General features: G+C 38.6%; 1 protein-coding gene across 7 annotated transcripts in view; it reads right to left on the reverse strand.

Moving 5' to 3' along the window:
* Window positions 1-246: 246 nt before the first annotated feature.
* Window positions 247-19,896, reverse strand: part of LOC122554724 (uncharacterized) — a 39,573-nt gene continuing 19,923 nt past the window's right edge. Inside the window, exons 4-8 of one of the 7 annotated variants that reach the window (XM_087990623.1) lie at window positions 19,265-19,474; window positions 15,803-15,853; window positions 15,085-15,159; window positions 11,197-11,566; window positions 247-804 (exon numbers count right to left, since the gene is read on the reverse strand). In XM_087990623.1, the coding sequence (XP_087846749.1) occupies window positions 645-804; window positions 11,197-11,566; window positions 15,085-15,159; window positions 15,803-15,853; window positions 19,265-19,474 (866 nt within the window). In that variant the 3' untranslated portion in view covers window positions 247-644. Of the gene's footprint in view, window positions 805-11,196; window positions 11,567-15,084; window positions 15,166-15,802; window positions 15,857-19,264; window positions 19,475-19,896 lie in introns of all 7 variants that reach the window. The other 6 variants (XM_087990622.1, XM_043700100.2, XM_087990621.1 and 3 more) reach the window with 6 other exon arrangements.

The following is a 19,896-nucleotide window of genomic DNA, read 5'->3' on the forward strand; positions in this document are numbered from 1 at the left end:
AGGTTTATAAAATCGTGAGGGGTATAGAAAGGTAAATAGAGTGTATCTTTTCCCTAGAGTGGGGATTTCAAGACCAGAGACCAAATATTTATGGTAAGGGGATGAAGATTTAAAAATGACATAAGGGGTATTTTGTTGCTGCTATCAGAGGTGTCTTTAGTTAGATGCCTGCAAACACTTGTACATGATATCATAATTTTGGACAAAACTAAAATGTGAAATGTTAAATTAAACAAATGTATACATTTTAAAATTCTTATTTAACAGCAGTGTTCATTTGGTTCATGTAAACATTTCACATTACACACCACTATTATTTTTCTTGAAATGCAGGTTTTATTTTGAAGTACAGTAGCCACTCACTATAACTCTAATATATACATAATCTTTACTGATTCTCCAACATAAAGCCCATAAGATGCCTATTTCCCAACTCTCATCCAATTTGTACATGGAAGTCCTACAGATAGAGAGGGGCCACTGTACATTACTCATATTATAAACAACATTTCTGGAAATATTCATACAAAGCTAGTTACACATAAATTTAACAAGATAAACAGACTAAAAACAATAAGTTCCACTATTACATAGCTTTTTTTGAAAAAGAACCTACAAATCCCAGTGATTTTATTTTGTCTGCATCAGGATGAGGATTTCCGTAGTGATTCTCGCAGAAGCAGTTTTACCAAGTCCAAAACTACCTTGATGTTCTGAGGACCAAATCCATGTGTGATTAAATTATATGGATGCTCCTGCCACATAAAACTGTCCATGATTGTGTCAAGATCTTCAATCACCTTTCTGGAGAAAATAAAAGAATTTGGTAAGCCTACATGAAAACTTTGTAGGTTCTTTCACTATTGTTCCATTAGATCAACTTTTCTAAAATAAAAATCAAATTACAAACACTATTTCCTGGATAGAACAGTCCAAATGAAATCAATATCCTTCCAGTGTTTCAACTCAGGCAGTGATTTATCTGACATTGAAAACATTAAGTACAATAGGTAATAATAAACACTGAGCTTCACATGAAAAAGACGGATTTAATGCTTATGCTCATACGTTGTTAAAAAGTCAAAACAGAACCAACTGAAAAAACATGTAACAACAAGGAGGTTGTCTTTGTGTTGAACACCAGGAGATGGGAGAGATACGAAATGTAATATTTCATGTCAGTTTTTACTGTGGAGAAAGAAATGGAGTTTAGAGAATGCAGAGAAATAAACTTTAATGTTTTAAAAACAGTTCACATTGAGTAAGTATTAGAGAATATAAAGGTGGATAAATCTCCAGGACCTAATCTAATGTATTGCAGAACGTTGTTGGAAGTGAGAGAGGAAATTATGAGACCCCTTGCAGAAATATTTGCAACATCTAAAATTATGGGTGAAGTGCCTGATGACTGGAGGGTAGCTACTGTTGTACCTTTGTTTAAGAAAGGAAGGAAAGAACTGTGAAATGTTGACCTGTGAGTCTGATTTCGGTTGTGGGTAAATTGTTGGAGGTGATTATAAAAGATAGGAGTTATGAACATTTAGAAAGGCAAAAATTGATTTAGGATAGCATTTTTTGAGGAAGTTGCCTTAAAGATTAATGATAGCAGAGCAGTGGATGTTGTTTATCTGGATTTTAATAAAGCTTTCGACAAGGTTCAGCATGGCAGACAACTCAGTAAAGTTAGGTCAAATGGGATTCAGGATGAGTTTGCCAATTGGGTACATAATTGGCTTAATGGCAGGAGACAGATAGAAATGGCAGAGGGTTGGTTTTTGGCCTGGAGACTTGTGCCCAGCAGTGTTCCATTGGGATCAGTTCTGGGTCCTCTTTTGTTTGTCATTTGTATAAATGATTTGGACAAGAACATAGAAGGCACGGTTAGTAAGTTTGCTGACAACACCAAAATTGGTGGTGGCATTGCACACAGCGAAGAAGGTTTTCTCAGATTACAAAAGGGATCTTGATCAAATGGGTCAATGGGCTGAAAAATGGCAGATGGAGTTTAATCTGGATAAATGTGAGGTAGTGCATTTTTGTACAACAAACAAGGGCAGGACTTATACAATTAATGGTAGAGCCTTGGATATTATTATAGAACAGGGGCACCTCGGAGTGCAAGTATTTAATTCTTTGAAGTTTGCATCACATATAGACAGGGTAGTTAAAAAGATGTTTGGCATGTTTGCCTTCACTGCTCAGTCCTTTTAAGTATAAGAATTGGGAAGTCATGTTGAGGTTGTACAGGACATTATTGAGATTGCTTCTGGAATACTGTGTCCAGTTCTGGTCGCCCAATTATAGAAATGATATCATCAAGCTGGAGAGGGTTCAGAAAAGATTTAACAGGATGTTGCTGGTTATGAAAGGTTTCAGTTATAAAGAAAGGCTGGATGGGCTGGGATGTTTTCCACTGGAGCATAGGAGGTTGAGAGATGATCTGATAGAAGTTTATAAAATAATGAGAGGAATAGATATTAATGGTAGTTGTCTTTCTCCTAGGATGGGGGATTTCAAGAGTAGGGGGCACATTTTTTAAAGGTGAGAGAAGAGAGATTTGAAAAAGACATGAGGCATTTTTTTTAATACAGAGGGTGGTTCACGTGTGGAATGAACTTGCTGAGAAAGTGGTGGATTCAGGTACAATTACAATGTTCAAAAGACATTTCGATAGATACATGAATAGGAAAGGTTTGGAAGATAATGGGCCACGAGCAGCAGGTGGGACTAGTTTAGTTTGGAATTATGTTTGGCATGGAGTGGTTGGAACGAAGGGTCTATTTCCATGCTGTATCACTCTATGACACATTTCATTAGTTTTAATTTTTGATATATCTATCTTCTGCACACAGTTGACATGACATGTAGATATTTATCAATTATTATTTGTCATCAACAAGTTGGATAAGTCCATAAGAATCTTTAATGGCAATGGGGTAAAGAAGTGAGTGAGGGATAATTAAACTGTGAAATATTATTAATGTTTCACCAAATCAAGTTTGATGGAAAGCTTAATGCATAATTTGTCTGTAGTCAAGCGTAGGTCAGGCATGTCAGTACAGGAGAATTAAACATTTGATTTTTGTTTCATAGAATCATACCGCACAGAGTAGGCCACTCAGCTACTGTGTCAAAGTCAGCTCTCAGAAAAATCAATCAAAATAGTTTCAATCCACTGCACTTACCTTACAGCCCTGGAGACATTTGCTTTTCAAGTATATAACCAATTCATTTTAGCAAGTTACCACTGAATCTGTGTCCATCCTTTCAAGCAGTGCATTTCAGATCATCATAACTTGCTTTACAAATGTAAATCACATTTCTAACCTTCCCAGTAGTAGACAAAATACTAGATGCTTTTACACAGAATGCTTTGACAGATCACTTAAGAAAATATCAATAGGATTAAAAAAAAGTCAAGATGAATTTATGAAAGAGAAATCATGTTTCACAAACCTCACTATTTTCAGGATGTAACTAGTAGAATAGATAAGGAAGAATGAGTGGATGTGGTCTATTATCGATTTCAGAAAGCTTTTACTGAGGTCACACATTATCTAGGAAACGCACACCAAATTTCAATAAACAAAAAACTTATAACAAACTGTATCTTCCAATATTTGGGAAAAACAAATTACCTAATGTGCAAACTTAAACTGTAAACACCCTTTTAATCCAAACATACAGATTAATTCACACATAGGATGGGCAAAGTGATGAGACAAACAGGCTTTTTTTTCCAGGAAATATCATGGATAAAAACTTTGATAAAAAGGCACAAAGTTGTGGATCAGAGTCCAAATAAAAAAATCGTGGAATGAGGTGACTTTCTCAGTTTTCCTTGTTTTTCGGTATTTTTATTTACTGTGGTGGACCTCAATTACATTGCCAGTCATTTAAGTCTTGGTTCAAGATAGCAGCTCTTCCCTTCCGCAAAGTCTTTAAGTGTTATTTCTTTTCCACTCACACTGAGAGGGAGCATTCTCACTTGCTGGCAGGCTGTTTTTAAAAAAGGTCCAAGACCCAACTGCTCTCTCCTCAGTTTTCTGACAAAAGTCCAACCAATCCACTGCCCATATCTAGATAATTACCTATTATTCCCAAAGACCACCTGGTGCCAGTATCTCTTGTAGAATTATCAAATTTTTAGTAATTGTAGACCATCCTGTTTTACTTTTTCTTATGAGTTGGGAACAAAACTTCTGTTTTCTGCTTTCACAAATTATTTTTTAATAAATATCACCCTTACACTGGCATGAATTCAGAATTAGTTGCCAGATAGAAAGCAAAGAGGAGGAATAAATGCATTTTTGTAGAGGGGAAGATGTTGCTAGTTTGATATGACAGGGATCAGGGCTTGGGCCTCACATATAAGTGACATATTAATAAATGTTGAAGTACAAAGGGACGTTGGTCTCCTTCTATGCAAGTCATTGAATGCAACCATGCAGATGAATCTTGCAGACAAGGTATCATTATCAGCGCAATGATGTATTGTTGTAGCAATAAAGTGTCTAGGATAGACCACATCTGGAATAGTGCATGCAGTTTTGGTCTCCTCACCCAAAGAAAAGATATTGGATCAGCTGGAGTGACAGTTAGAGGCAATGAGGAATTTACAAGAGTTGGGGGTGTGATAAATGGCACTTATAGGAGGGAAGGAAAGCCGCAGATACAGTCAGATAGATGGGTTAACCCCAGGAAAGATAGGAGAGATAAACAGGTAGTGCATGAGTCTTCTGTGGCTATCCCCATTTCAAACAAGTATGCTGTTTTGGAACATGTAGGGGGTGATAGACTCTGAGGGTAATGTAGCATGAACAGCCAGGTTTCTGCTATTGAGAGACGCTCTAATGTAATGAGGGGTATGTCAGGTTCCAAGTGATCAATTATGATAGGGGACTCTCTAGTCAGAGGCACAGACAGACGTTTCTGAGGCCATCAGCGAAAAATCAGAATGATGTGTTGTATCCCCGGTGCTAGGATCATGAATGTCTCAGAGAGGGTGCAGAATGTTCTCAAAGGGGAGAGGGGCCAGCAGGAAGTCATTGTACACATTGGAACCAACAACATAGGAAGGGAAAAGGATGAAGTTAGGCAAGAATTTAAAAAGGAGGTCTTCGAGGGTAGTAATATTTGGATTACCCCTGGTGCTATGAGCTAGTGAGGGTAGAAATAGGAGGATAGAACAGATAAATGCGTGGCTGAGGAGCTGATGCATGGGAAAAAGGTTCACATTTTTGAATCACTGGAATTTCTTCTGGGGTGGAAGTGCCCTTTACAAAAAGGATGGATTGCACCCAAATTGGAAGGGGACTAATATACTGGCAGGGAGATTTGCTACAGTTGCTCGGGAGGATTTAAACTAGTGGGGGGGAGAGACGACTCAGGGAGACAGTGAGGAAAGAGATCAATATGAGACTTGTACAGTTGGGAAAAGGAGCAAGTCAAGCAGTCAGGGCAGGTAGGGACAAAGCGGAGAACAAGGTAGGATTGATAAATTAAACTGCATTTACTTCAAAGCAAGCGGCCTAACAGGGAAGGCAGATGAACTCAGGGTGTGGTTAGGAACATGGGACTGGGATGTCATGGCAATTACAGAGACATGGCTCAGAGATGGACAGGGCTGGCAGTTTAATGTTCCAGGATACAAATGCTACAGGAAGGATAGAAAAGGAGGCAGGAGAGGAGGGGGAGTGGTGTTTTTGGCAAGGGATAGCATTACAGCTGTACTGAGGGAGGATTTTACTGGAAATACAGACAGAGAAGTTATTTGGATGGAACTGATAAATAAGAAAGGGATGATCATCTTACTGGGGTTATATTATACATGCCTAATTGTCAGCGGGGAATTGAGAAACAAATTTGTAGAGAGATTTCAGTTACCTGAAAGAATAATAGGGTGGTTATGGTAGGGGATTGCAGCTTTCCAAACATAGACTGGGACTGCCATAGTGTTAGATGGAGAGGAATTCGTTAAGTATGTGCAAGAAAATTTTCTGATTCAGTATGTGGATGTACCTACTAGAGCAAGTGCAAAACTTGACCTACTCTTGGGAAATAAGGCAATGCAGGTGACTGAGGTGTCAGTGGGGAGCACTTTGAGGCCAGCGACCATAATTCTATTAGTTGTAAAATAATGATGGAAAAAGACAGACCAGATCTAAAATTTGAAGTTCTGAATTGGAGGAAGGCTAATTTTGACAGAATTAGGCAAGAGCTTTCAAAAGCTGATTGTGGGCAAATGTTTGCAGGTAAAAGGACGGCTGGAAAAATGGGAAGCCTTCAGAAATGAGATAACAAGAGTCCAGAGAAAGTATATTCCTGTCAGGGTGAAAGGGAAGGCTGGTAGGTATAGGGAATGCTGGATGACTAAAGAAATTGAGGGTTTGTTTAAGAAATCATGTCTCATGAACTTGATTGAGTTTTTTTGAAAAAGAAACAAAGAGAACTGATGAGGGCAGAGTGGTAGATGTGATCTAGAATGACTTCAGTAAGGCGTTCAACAAGGTTTCCCATAGGAGACTGATTAGCAAGGTTAGATTACATGGGATGCAGAAGTGGCTCCAAGGTAGAAGACAGAGGGTGGTGGTGGAGGGTTGTTTTTCAGACTGGAGGCCTGTGACCAGTGGAGTGTCACAAGGATCGGTGCTGGGTCCACTACTTTTTGTCATTTACATAAATGATTTGGATGTGAACATAGGAAGTATAGTTAGTAAGGTTGCAGATGACACGAAAATTAAAAGGTGTAATGGACAGCGAAGAAAGTTACTTCAGAATACAATGGGATCTTGATCAGATGGGCCAACAGGCTGAGTGGCAGATGGAGTTTAATTTAAATAAATGCGAGGTGTGGCATTTTGGAAAAGCAAATCTTAGCAGGACTTATACACTTAATGGTAAGGCCCTTGGGAATGCTGCTCAACAGAGACCTCGTAGTCCAAGTTCACAGTTCCCTGAAAGTAGTCGGAGGTAGATAGGATAGTGAAGAAGGCGTTTGGTATGCTTTCTTTTATTGGTCAGAGTGTTGAGTATAGGAGTTGGGAGGTCATATTGCGGCTGTACAGGACATTGGTTAGGCCACTGTTCGAATATTGCATGCAATTCTTTTCTCCTTTCTATCAGAAGGATGTTGTAGGATGTTGCCAGGATTGGAGGATTTGAGTTATAGGGAGAGGTTGAGTAGGCTGGGGCTGTTTTCCTTGGAATGTCGGAGACTGAGGGGTGACCTTAAAAAGGTTTATAAAGTCATGAGGGGCATGGATAGGATAAATAAACAGGATAAAAGGCATCCGGATAGGAAGGGTTTTGAGGGATATGAGCCAATTGCTGGCAAATGGGACTAGATTAGGTTAGAATATCTGGTCAACACGGACAAGTTGGATCGAAGGGTCTGTTTCCGTGCTGTAAATCTCTATGACTCTATATACTTGCAACAGACAGAGTTCAGTGAAGGTTCACCAGGATGTAATGACAGGTTGTACAAAAAGAGACTCGGTCAAATGAGCCTGTATTCATTACAGTTTAGAAGAATGAGAGTGGGATCATTTTGCAATGTATACAATTCTGACAAGCTGCAGAGATGATATTTCTCCAATCTGGGGTGAGGTAGCAGGGAGCAGGGGTCTGTGTCTCAAGATACAGGGAATTACATTTAGAATTGAGATAAGAAATTTTGTCACTGAGGTTTGAGAGCCTTTGGAATTCTTTTACCATAAAAAGGTAGTGGAAGTCAAATAAAATGATAACATTTCAGAAAGATAGATAAGATTTTTGGACACATGGCACGAGTATAATATTGAAGTAGAGGATCAGCCATGTTCATGTTGAATAATGCTGCAGGCTTGATGGGTCAAATAGGTTAATCTTACTCCTACTTTCTATGTTTCAATCCCATATTCATCTATCAGACTTTAACGATGGGTTCTCTTTCCTTGTTTCTTTATGTCGTCCCTTTACACTTAGATTATGTCACAACTACTTCTACTATAGCAATGTAATCCAAACTTCCCCATACATATTCATGTTTGCCTATTAATCTTAGATCCAAGATAATTTAATCTCCTTTTTATTTCATTTTGATGGCCTCTAGCCGTGACTTTATTTCCCTTTCCTTCCCATCACCTAGCAATTTTATCTTTGGTATACCATTACCCCACTGCATTTCTATTTTCATGCCAAGCATTAATTAACCATTAATTAACTTTCCTCTTTATATATTTAAAGAGCTCTCATTGTCAATTGTTATATTCCTCACTAGTTTGCCCTCACAGTTTATTTTCCTTTGTTCAGAGTTGCTTATGTGACATTATTGAAGTTTTAATCTGTGAAATATTAGCAGTGCTGTCCTAATTTTCTGTTTGCAATGCTCCTGAAGTAAGTCACAATGATACACATGAAAAGTAGACATCAGGTCACTCACTGCATAAAATTATGTGACAAAGATTGCCTTATGCGAATACTTTTAGTTCAGGAGGATTGGTAAAACATTTAAACGATGTCCTAAACGTACCAGAAAAACTAAAACCTGTGAAAATGCAATCAAGATAGTATTACTTTGTATTTGAATTTAATAGTAAAGCTGTGACACCTGTTCAAATCTCAGTTAAAATCATTCCCACCTAAATATGTCAGTGTTTTCTCCCACTAAGTACACATCTACTTCAAAAAAAATGCTCTGATGAGATGTTATAAAAATCTAGTCATTGATCAGAAGTTGACAAAAACTATTCCAGGTTTGACCTTTTTTTGTATAAAAAAAATTATCAAACTAACATATCAACAAAGGAAAAACAATACCCTTTGTGTTTTTATTACCCAGCATCAACATTGGGAAATAAGAATCATTTGGCTAGATTAAGTGCACAATGCTCTCCACTCAGCACAGAATAAAATACTCCAAATGCACCAATATGAATTTTTCGGCTTTTCATATTAGCCATCTTTAAAAACTGAGAGGTGAGATTGCAAACTGCGTGTTATAAGACAGTTATATCCTGTTGTTAGTTATTCTTGTACCGTAGAGATAGTCACTCAGTAAAGCCCTAACAAAAACTAGTGTTTAGAATATATCTAGCTAAATTCCATATTTCTACCTAATTCAGTAGCTGTTCTTCCTTTAGCCAAATTATTTGCCAAATATTTATAAAAATATGTGAAAATAAACAGAAACATAATTTCTGAATGACATTGATGTATAATGTGGACGGCACGGTGGCACAGTGGTTAGCACTGCTGCCACACAGCGCCAGAGACCCGGGTTCAATTCCCGCCTCAGGCAACTGACTGTGTGGAGTTTGCACATTCTCCCCGTGTCTGCGTGGGTTTCCTCCGGCTGCTCCGGTTTCCTCCCACAGTCACAAAGATGTGCAGGGTCAGGTGAATTGGCCATACTAAATTGCCCGTAGTGTTAGGTAAGGGGTAAATGTAGGGGTATGGGTGGGTTTCGCTTCGGCGGGTCGGTGTGGACTTGTTGGGCCGAAGGGCCTGTTTCCACACTGTAATGTAATGTAATGTAATGTAATGTAATGTAATCTAATCTAATCCCTTACAAAATTGAGGAAGACACGATAAATATTTGATGAGTGGCACATTTGAATCAACAACTTGCCTTTCTCATATTAGATATTTGTTGGATTGTATGTGAGGGAATTTTAAGAGAGGAAGCTGCTATTTAGAGTCATAGAGATGTACAGCATGGAAACAGAGCCTTCGGTCCAACCTGTCCATACCGACCAGATATCCTAACCCAATCTAGTCCCGCCTGCCAGCACCTGGCCCATATCCCTCCAAACCCTTCTTATTCATATACCCATCCAAATGCCTCTTAAATAATGCAATTGTACCAGTCTCCACCACTTCCTCTGGCAGCTCATTCCATACACGTATCACCATCTGTGAAAAAAGTTGCCCCGGGTCTCTTTTATATCTTTCCCCTCGCACCTTAAATCTATGCCCTCTAGTTCCCGACCCCAGGGAAAAGACTTTGCCTATTTATCCTATCCATGCCCTTCATAATTTTGTAAACCTCTATAAGGTCACCCCTCAGCCTCCGACGCTCCAGGGAAAACAGCCCCAGCCTGTTCAGCCTCTCCCTATAGCTCAAATCTTCCAACCCTAGCAACATCTTGTAAATCTTTTCTGAACCCTTTCAAGTTTAACAACACCTGCTACTATTTCTCTAATCAGATAGTTCAGAATTGATCTGAACCAATCACAATGTACACATGCAACCAGGTCAAAAAGTACAAACAAAAATGTTCCAAAATAAATACTCAATTTGTACTCAAAATAAGAAAAGGTAATCCATCACTTCAATAAAATTAAAAATTGTTCACTTGAAGTAATTTTAAATAGGACAGTAGGATGCCTGAATTGCTTCAATCATTTGAAGGAAGCAAGAAAATGGGTTCAGACACCCCAATAAATCAGCTTTGTGGAGACTAAAGTTTCAACTGAAAGCAACCATGCAGAAATTGGTTTGTTTTCATTAATAAAACAAATCTGATGTTAAATATAATTAGAACATCTTTTTTGTTCCATCACACAAAATACCATGTAACTCAGTTGTCCCAATCTATTTTGCATGCGGTATACAGAAAATACGTTATTTTTAAAATTACACTACTGTAAACTGCACACAATAACTCAATATTTCATTTGCTCATAGTATATTAACTTGTGCTTTGTTTATGAATTATAAAAGATTACTTTACAAGTAAAAGTATAAGAATACCTGGTTGTGATTAAATAGATTAAAGTGAATAGTTTTAAAGGGCTTTTCATCTTTACAACATATTTCAGATAAAGCTCAAATTAAAAATGTTAAACTTGTGCATTTAGTCACTTGTATGTAAAAATTATAATAATCTCAAACAATATTTTTCATTGTTTTGATTGTGTGAAGGCTTAGACATCTGTTAGGTGCTATCAATGCGAATCTTTCAGCACTTTGCATGAATGGAAAGGGAAACAAAAGACGGACTTCCAATTCTTCACCTGCCATCAACAATATGCTCTCCCATTTTCCTACTAGGGAATTAGCTATATATGATAAAACTCACCTCCTGAGTGAATTAAAAAGTCAGCCAAGCTTGGGATTCATACTCAGGTCTTCTTGTGATGGTCCAACATTGAACTCACATTAGCTAATTACCTTGAGTTGTTCTCAATTAAATACAGAGATTTGCCACTTGCCTTGCTGCATATATTTCTGAAGCTGCAGCGTGTTCTGCTATCGTGCTGGCACATTCATCGACAGGAAAGTACCCAAGGTTGAGTTGATGAAAATTTTCAGTCAGTGTTTTTGCTTCTCCCTCACAGAGTCGAGTAAATGATGTGTGCAGAGTCCGGTCATAACCAGTCACAGGCAGATCCAGAAGCTGGCGAATGTCAAAACGGTTATCTCTCCTTAGCCTTAGATAGCTTTTAATGACTGTTTTAGACATTTTCTCAGGAGGGATAATACGTCTTCTAATCTCCCCCTTTGTGACAGGATATTTAACTTTTCTCTTTTTGTCATCTGCCGAGGGGAGCAAAGCGGGTACATGGGCAACAACAATTTGTTCTGCAATAAAAAAACAAGCAATTATGTTAAGCATTTTCTGATTTTCAACAAACAAGCAGAAAACTGCACCTAATTAAGATGGGGTCCTGAAATCCACTTTTACATATCTTTGAACTTAGCAATCCTAGATACTCATGGAATGAATGAAAATTTGAATCAGTGTGGAAATGCTGGAAAACACACATGTCCAAAATACACTGTGGTGACTTCGTCTCATTAAAATATGAGCGAAGCTCAAGAGGAGTAAAGTTCCAATGTTATGGATCTTTACCTTATATTCTGATTGTTGAAACATATTAATATTACACACAACCATCTATCTCATCCAATCAAAATTTATGCTATTATATTTGACTTGGAAAGGAAAAGGTCATTAACAGAAATTTGTTTTAATGATTTCCCCCGTATCTTCCTGTAAGTGTCAGTATTTAATTCAGTATTAATAAAGCAATTTTAAACAGCGTTGGTAATCTACAAAAATTAGATACTTTAAAATGAAATTCAATTATGCTAATTGACCTGTGTAAACACTTCAACGTTTTTTTTAAATCCATTTGTGGAATGTGGGCATCGCTGGCTGACCAGCATTTATTGCCCGTCCCTAGTTGCCCTTGAGAAGGTGGTGGTGGCTGCCTTCTTGAACTGCTGCAGTCCACCTGCTGTGGGTTGACTCATAATACCGTTAGGGAGGGATTTCCAGGATTTGGACCAAGCGGCAGTGAAGGAACACTGATATAGTTCCAAGTTAGGATTGTGAGTGCCTTGGAGGGGAGCTTGAATGTGTTGTTGCTCCCATGTATCTGCTGTCCTAGCCCTTCAAGATGGAGGTGGTCATGGGTTTGGAAGGTACTGTCTGACGATCTTTGGTGAATTTCTGCAGCACATCTTGTAGATGGTACACAGTGCTACTACTGAGCATCGGTGGTGGAAGGAGAGGATGCTTGTGGATGTAGTGCCAATCAAGCAGGCTGCTTTGTCCTGGATGGTGTCAGACTTCTTGAGTGCTGTTGGGGCTGCATTCATCCATGCAATTGGGGAGAATTCCTTCATACCCCTGACTTGTGCCTTGTACCTGATGGTGGACAGGCTTTCAGAGTCAGGAGGTGAGTTACTTGTTGCAGTATTCCTAGCCTCTGACCTGCTTTTATAGCCACTTTGTTTATCTGGTGAGTCCAGTTGAGTTTCTGGTCAATGATAACACCCAGGAAATTGACAGTGGGGGATCCAGGGATGGTAACACCATTGAATGGCAAACGACGGTGGTTAGATTGTCTCAGCGTGGTGTTTGTGTGGCATGAATGTTACTTGCCACATCTCAACCCAAGCCTGGATATTGTCCAGATCTTGTTGCATTTGAACATGGACAGTTTCAGTTTCTGAGGAGTTGCAAACGGTGCTGAACTTTGTGCAATCAACAGCGAACATTCCCACTTCTGACCTTAGGATAGAGGGAAAGTCATTGATGAAGGAGCTGAAAATGAGGCTGGCAAAATAATAATAAGAAACCTGGAAATAGCAGAGGACTTGAATAAATACAAGGCATCAGTCTTCACAGCAAAAGACTCGAATAGCATTTCACAGGCAAAAGGTTAAGAGGAAATAAATACAATACCTATCACTAGAGAAGAAGTGTTAGGGAAACTAAAGGTGCTAAAGATGGATAAATCCCCTGGACCTGATGGCATGTATCCTAGTATATTAAAGAAAGTAGCTACAGAGATAGTGGATGCATTGGGAGTTACCATATAGGAATCCTTACAATTCTGGAAAAGTCCCAGAGGATTGTAAAACTGAAAATGTAATATTTTTATTTAAAACGGGAAGGAAACAAAACAGGTAATTATAGGCCAGTTAGTTTAATGTCTGTTATTGGGAAAATGTTAGAATCTATTATAAAGTATGTAATAACACTACAGAGAGACATAACATGATCACAGTCAGCATGGCTTCATGAAGGGTTTCCTTCATTTGTCACACTTTACAAATTTTCTTGAATTCTTTGAGGAGGTAACAAGCAGGATAAAGGGAAAGCGGTAGATGCAATATATATCGATTTTCAGAAGGGGCTTGATAAGGTATCACACATGAGACTACTTACTACAATAACAGCCCATGGTTCAGAGAATAATAGGAAAGGCTATTGGAATGTTTATTTCAAAGGAAATAAATTATGAATGTAGAAAGATTTTGTTAAAAGCATACAAAACACCAATCAGACTATAACTGTAATACTGTGTACAGTTTATAGGCCCTTATCTGAGGTAAGATATATCAGCGTCAGATGTGGTTCAGAGAAGATGCATGAGACTGATCCCAGGTATGGAGGGATAGTCTTATGAGGAGAGGTTGAATAAATTGGGCCTGTACTCACTGGAGTATAGAAGAATGAGAGATTACCATATTGACGATTCTTAGGGGAGTTTACAAAGTAGATGCAGAAAGGGTGTTTTCCCTTGTGGGAGAGTCTAGGACCAGAGGGCAAAATCTCAAAATACTGGTTTGCACATTTTACCCAGAGATGAGAAGGAATTTCTTCTCTGAAGAGGATAACGAATCTGTGGAATTCTTTTCCCAGTGGAGGGTTGAGGCCAGGTAATTAAACACATACAAGGCTGAGATAGACAGATTTTTAATCAGTTAGCGAATCAAGGATAATGGGGGAAAAATGGAGATGAAAATTATCACATGAGCCATGCTTGCACTGAATGGCAGAGAAGATTCAATGGGCTCAATGGCCTCCTTCTGCTCCTGCACCTTGTGGTCTTATTTTGAATTTGACATAAATTTTACTTCGGATAAAAGAACTGTATCAAACCTAAATAAATAATGATGAACCAATTACATTTTCTTGGGAAACTAGGTTTACCAAGTACATCAAGTGCAAAGAGATCCACTAAAGGTAAATTTTCACCTCACTACTCAGCCTTATATTTTTACCAATATCATGTTTATTACTGCTAATACAATCTCAACCCTCCTTCCTAAATGGATTTACATACAAAACTTTAACAAAATAAACCTAAAATATGTGGGTGGCACAGTGGTTAGCACTGCTGCCTCACAGCGCCGGAGACCTGGGTTCAATTCCCGCCTCAGGCGACTGACTGTGTGGAGTTTGCACGTTCTCCCCGTGTCTGTGTGGGTTTCCTCCGGGTGCTCCCGTTTCCTCCCACAGTCCAAAGATATGCAGGTCAGGTGAATTGGCCATGCTAAATTGCCCGTAGTGTTAGGTAAGGGGTAAATGTAGGGGTATGGGTGGGTTGCGCTTCGGCGGGTCGGTGTGGACTTGTTGGGTCGAAGGGCCTGTTTCCACACTGTAATGTAATCTAATCTAATCATATATTTGTAAAAATTGCACATAACATTGTAAAAAGCAATTACTTTAAGATAACTTGATAGAATTCTGATTTTACAAAATTTTTGAAAGTAGCAAAACATTATAAGGTTGCCATAAACTAACTCAATATTATTAAATTTGAAACTTCCTAATTGGGTGATTTTTAGGAAATAAATTGTACCTTCATCCATTGCTGCTGCATTAAGCAGATTACAAGATGGATATGGATTCACAATCATTAATTCTGGTCCTGAATCTGAAACTTAAATTTACAATAGTTAAAAACTAATGTAAGGAAATTGTTTTCTTAAAATATTCGCATTTTCTATCAAAATATTGCTATAATAACATAAAACCCGTTAAATGTGGGTACACTCTTCCTTTTCTAACCAATACTCAGAAACCAGAGTACTGAAAAGGACCGTAAGCAAAGTAATGTGGTTCAGATTCTATCCGACCTTTTTGTTTACATCAAAAGATCTACTAAAGTATAGGTCTAAAATTATACTTTGTAATAGGAGCATTTTAAAAAATGTCTTTATGGGATATCACCATTTGTTACCCATCCTTAATTGCTACTGAACCCAGTTGTTGGCTAGGCCATTTCAGAGACTGGTTAGGAGTTAACCACATTACTAAGGGTCTGGAGTCACATGTGAGCCAAAAGGATAATAGATTTTTATCTCGAAAGAACATTAATGTGAACCAAATGGCACTTGAAATGTGATGTAATGTAGGAAAGGTGGCAACCAATTTGAACATTGTAAAGTCTCACAAACAACATTAAAATGTCGACCATATTAACCAGGATAGTGGGGAGAATGCAGTAATTCAATCAATTTATTTGTGAAAACAAATCTTGCAATTGAAGATGCGTTTTATTTTTAAAAATTAGATACCTTCTGTTATTCTGTCTTCCATATCTTGCTCACTTTTGCTCCTTTCCAGCGCTGCTGTCATAAGGAATACTGTTATCAGAAAAACTGCCATCTCGAATATTTAACTTTAACCTGAAAAGTTTTTTTTTATATAAAGGTATCAAATGCTTTACTGAATTTATACAATTTTTCAACCAGGCTATTCATGAGGAAAGAGTGAAATAGATTTATTTTGGGATTGAGATTAACTCAAACCTTGTTAGAGATATCATTTGGATTTCAATGATCTAAGGCAAGAGTACAATTTAATAAATCTGCAGTTCTTTTAAAATTCCTTTAAGGCAGGAAGTTTAATTTTTCCTTTCAGAGCCTCATTCAGCCAGAATGCTCAGAGGCGTTTGTGTCTACCAATTGTGTGAAAAATGGCCAGGATTGATTGAGGTTTCACATTGGGAAAATTAAAAAAGAATCAGCCCTGTAGTTCTCAAGTTATGATCTACAAAACATCTCGCTAGAAGTAGTACTTGTAATATGACATTACACAAGAAAACTATCTGCAAGGAAACAGTAGAATATTTAAATTATTAATACAACAACTGCTTCAGTAGGGAGGTTTTGCTAAAACTACACAAGGCATGAATCAGTCCACAGCTGAAATACTGTTGAAAACAATTTTTGGATCCTTATCTAAGGAAAGATATTCTGATGGAGGCAGTTCAGAGGACAATCACAGGTATAGAGCGAATGTCTTATGGGAAGGGGTGAGAAGGTTGAGTCTGTATTCATTGAAATTTAGAAGAATGAGAGGCAACTGCATTGAAATATACAAGATTTTCAGAGGACTTTACAGGGTGAATACAAAGATTGTTTCCCCTTGTGGGCGTGTCTTGGAACAGGGGGCGTAATCTCAGAACATTTAAGATAGTGACGAGGAGGAATTTCATCTCTCAGAGAATTATGAGTCTGTGGATTTCTTCACCACAGAGAGCTGTTTGAAGCTAGGTCATTCAGTTTATTCAAAGCTATGAAAGACAGATTTTTAATCAGTAAGAAATCAAGGTTTATGGGAAAACATCAGGAAAGGGAGTTATCAGATCAACCACAATTTCACCGAATAGCAGACAGGCTTCTTGGGCCGAATGGTCTACTTCTGCTTCTATATTTTATGGTTTCAATGCAATACCAGAGGCAACAAGCCCACAGAGTTTCAGGATTTATACTGGATCAGTCAATCTGATGATCTGAAGTGAGATCATCACAGAGACCTGGGATTCTTTCTCCACTCCCCACAAACCTTGCAAGTCGATGCCCAAATATTCCAACTTCGTACAGAATTGTGTAGCTCTTAACAAACGAAACCAAAACCCAGCAGTACTCCCATTCAACACTGGGCATCTCTCAGATGTCAATTTCTCTTACCAACATGTAACGAGGTTCAGATAAGTAGGTTTGCAATTAGAGATAATGAAAGGACACAGCAGATCAAGTAAATAGAATAATGTTAAGAGTACTTCAAATAACTTATTCAGGAAACTGCTGAATAAGTAGTGATTTTTTTTGCTTCACCTACAGAAACCAAGTTGCTCTCTGACTCTTGACCTTTTGAAAACTGATCTTGTCTTCCCTCTGCGGTCCAATTCAGTAGTGTTTCCATCTTTATTGCTCTGTTTCTAGACCATAACATGGGGTCAATTCACCCAGCCAGTGAATGACAGGATTCGTGAGAAGGTTTGGAGAACTGTTTGCAATTAGTAGTGAGGAAATTCCTGACATCAAGAACTAAAAATCCCATTTTGCAACCAAGTGTTGAATGACAAGACAGAATTCTTGCTAGGGAGTGGTGGGAAGCCTTTTTGCATGTGTAAGCCTGAATTTACATTCTCGTTATTACATCATCTCACCTCACTGACATGCAGTTTCCCATTCTCCCAACCAAGAATACACATTACACTGTGGAAATTCCAGACAATGAAAGTGAGTGTGGAAACCTGGTGACTCCAAGGGCGGCACAGTGGCTCAGTGGTTAGTACTGCTTCCTCACAGCACCAGGGACCCAGGTACGATTCCAGCCTTGGGCGACTGTCTGTGTGGAGTTTGCACATTCTCCCTGTGTCTGCGTGGGTTTTCTCCGGGTACTCTGGTTTCCTCGCACAATCCAAAGATGTGCAGGTCATGTGAATTGGTCATGCTAAATTGCCCATAGTATTAGGTGCATTAGTCAGAGGGAAAATGGGTCTGGGTGGGTTACTCTTCAGAGGGTCGGTGTGGACTTGTTGGGCCGAAGGGCCTATTTCCACACTGTAGGGAATCTAATCTAAAAACCACCTGCTCTTCTGGCCATCTATCTTTAACACTAAGCACCAACATCTCAGGGCATCTCCATGGGCAGCAACTGCACACACCTTCTGTCCACCTGGCTTTGTAAAGCAGGGTACCAATTTCTCATTATCACATTGATGAGGCCCCTTCTGGAATACTGTCAGTTCAGGATGCCCAGTTACAGAAAGGATATTAGCAAGCTAGAGAGGGTTCACAAAAGATTTACCAGGATGTTGCTGGGTATGGAAGGTTTCATTTATAAAGAAAGGCTGGATAGGTTGGGACTTTTTTTCACTAGAGTGAAGGACCTTGAGAGATGATCTGATAGAAGTTTATAAAATAATGAGAGGTATGGACAGAGTGAACAGTAGTTGTCTTTTTTCTAGAATGAGGATTTCAAGACTCGGGGGCACATTTTTTTTTTAAGGTGAGAGGAAAGGGATTTAAAAAAGACATAAGAGACAAAATCTTTGCATAGAGGGTGATTTGCGTGTGAAATGAACTTTCTGAGAAAGTGGTGGATGTGGGTACAATTACAATGTTAAAAGACATTTGCATAGATACATGAATAGGAAAGGTTTGGAGGGATATGGGCCAGGAGCTGACAGGTGGGATTAATTTAATTTGGGATTATGTTCAGCGGGTTGGACTGAAGGATCTGTTTCCTCGCTATATGACACTGACAGAAGAGTGCACTACAACTACATAACTGCCAGCATTTGAATGGGTGCATGGCTAGACATTAAAAATGGTGACAGTGCCAAGAACCTTGGAAGATCCCAGCAATGTACTTCTGCCTGTGGAGACTGGGAAAATGCGACGAGAACCATTGGGTGCGGGACATAGGTGATCAAGAAAGATTGGGTTAGCAGACAAACTCACTTGTGGTCATGGAGAGAAATTTGCCAAAAGTGACACTTAGCTAATTTCTGATAAAACTTAGCCCATAACATACGACTAGCATTTGTTCCGCAAATTACTGTAATAACAGTGCATTTTGAAGTAATGCTTGTTTAAAGCTATGGCATGTAGTGTGCAACTTCGAAGTCAAAGACACTCCAAACAGAATTTTATTTTGTCTGCAACTTTCATGCATGAGAAAATTTGTACTGTACATTAAAGAGAGAATGGTTAGAAATCATAAAAATGAGAAGGCTCACTCACTTCCCAATATTTCAAGTGTTGCCGAAACTGCGGCCCATCCACCAGCACTAAAATACAACCTTGCATTAGTTTGGATTCCAGAATCAAGTAACAAGTCTTCTTTTCCACTAAGATTCTCCGTCAAAACTTCGACATCAGATTCATTTGCTAAACGAACGTTAGAGAAGATTTCATCCACTACATCAGCTTTCAAAATAGCGTGCAAGAATTCTGGCAATAAAAGAAGTAACGCATTGTTAGGGCTTTTCTTTTTACATTATTCACCATATTGATTACAAATCAAAGAATTTTTAAATCTATGGTTGACACTAACTATTTACCAGAATTTTCAATTTTCAACCGCAATGCTATTCTACATAGTAGACTTCAGAGCTTCATATTAGTTTAAAAATGTAAAAGTTCCCCTGATTCCTCTTCAAAATGATAAGTTGTGGCCTCTGACAAAAAAATAGCCAAACTGAAGCAAATGTTGCCATAATCCCAGAGGACCACACGTTGCTCTCATCAGAGAGATTGAACTGGTGGCACATTTAACTTAAGGGTTACTACACTTCCGGTAATAGTCAAGATTGGGAAGGCAGGACCTGCTGATGACCTCAGCCTAGTTTGGAACTGAACTGTTGGCATCACAA

The sequence above is a fragment of the Chiloscyllium plagiosum genome, unplaced genomic scaffold (genome assembly GCF_037043375.1).
Source record: "Chiloscyllium plagiosum isolate Xiang-an unplaced genomic scaffold, Cpla_swu_hap1 HiC_scaffold_9, whole genome shotgun sequence".
NCBI lineage: Eukaryota > Metazoa > Chordata > Chondrichthyes > Orectolobiformes > Hemiscylliidae > Chiloscyllium > Chiloscyllium plagiosum.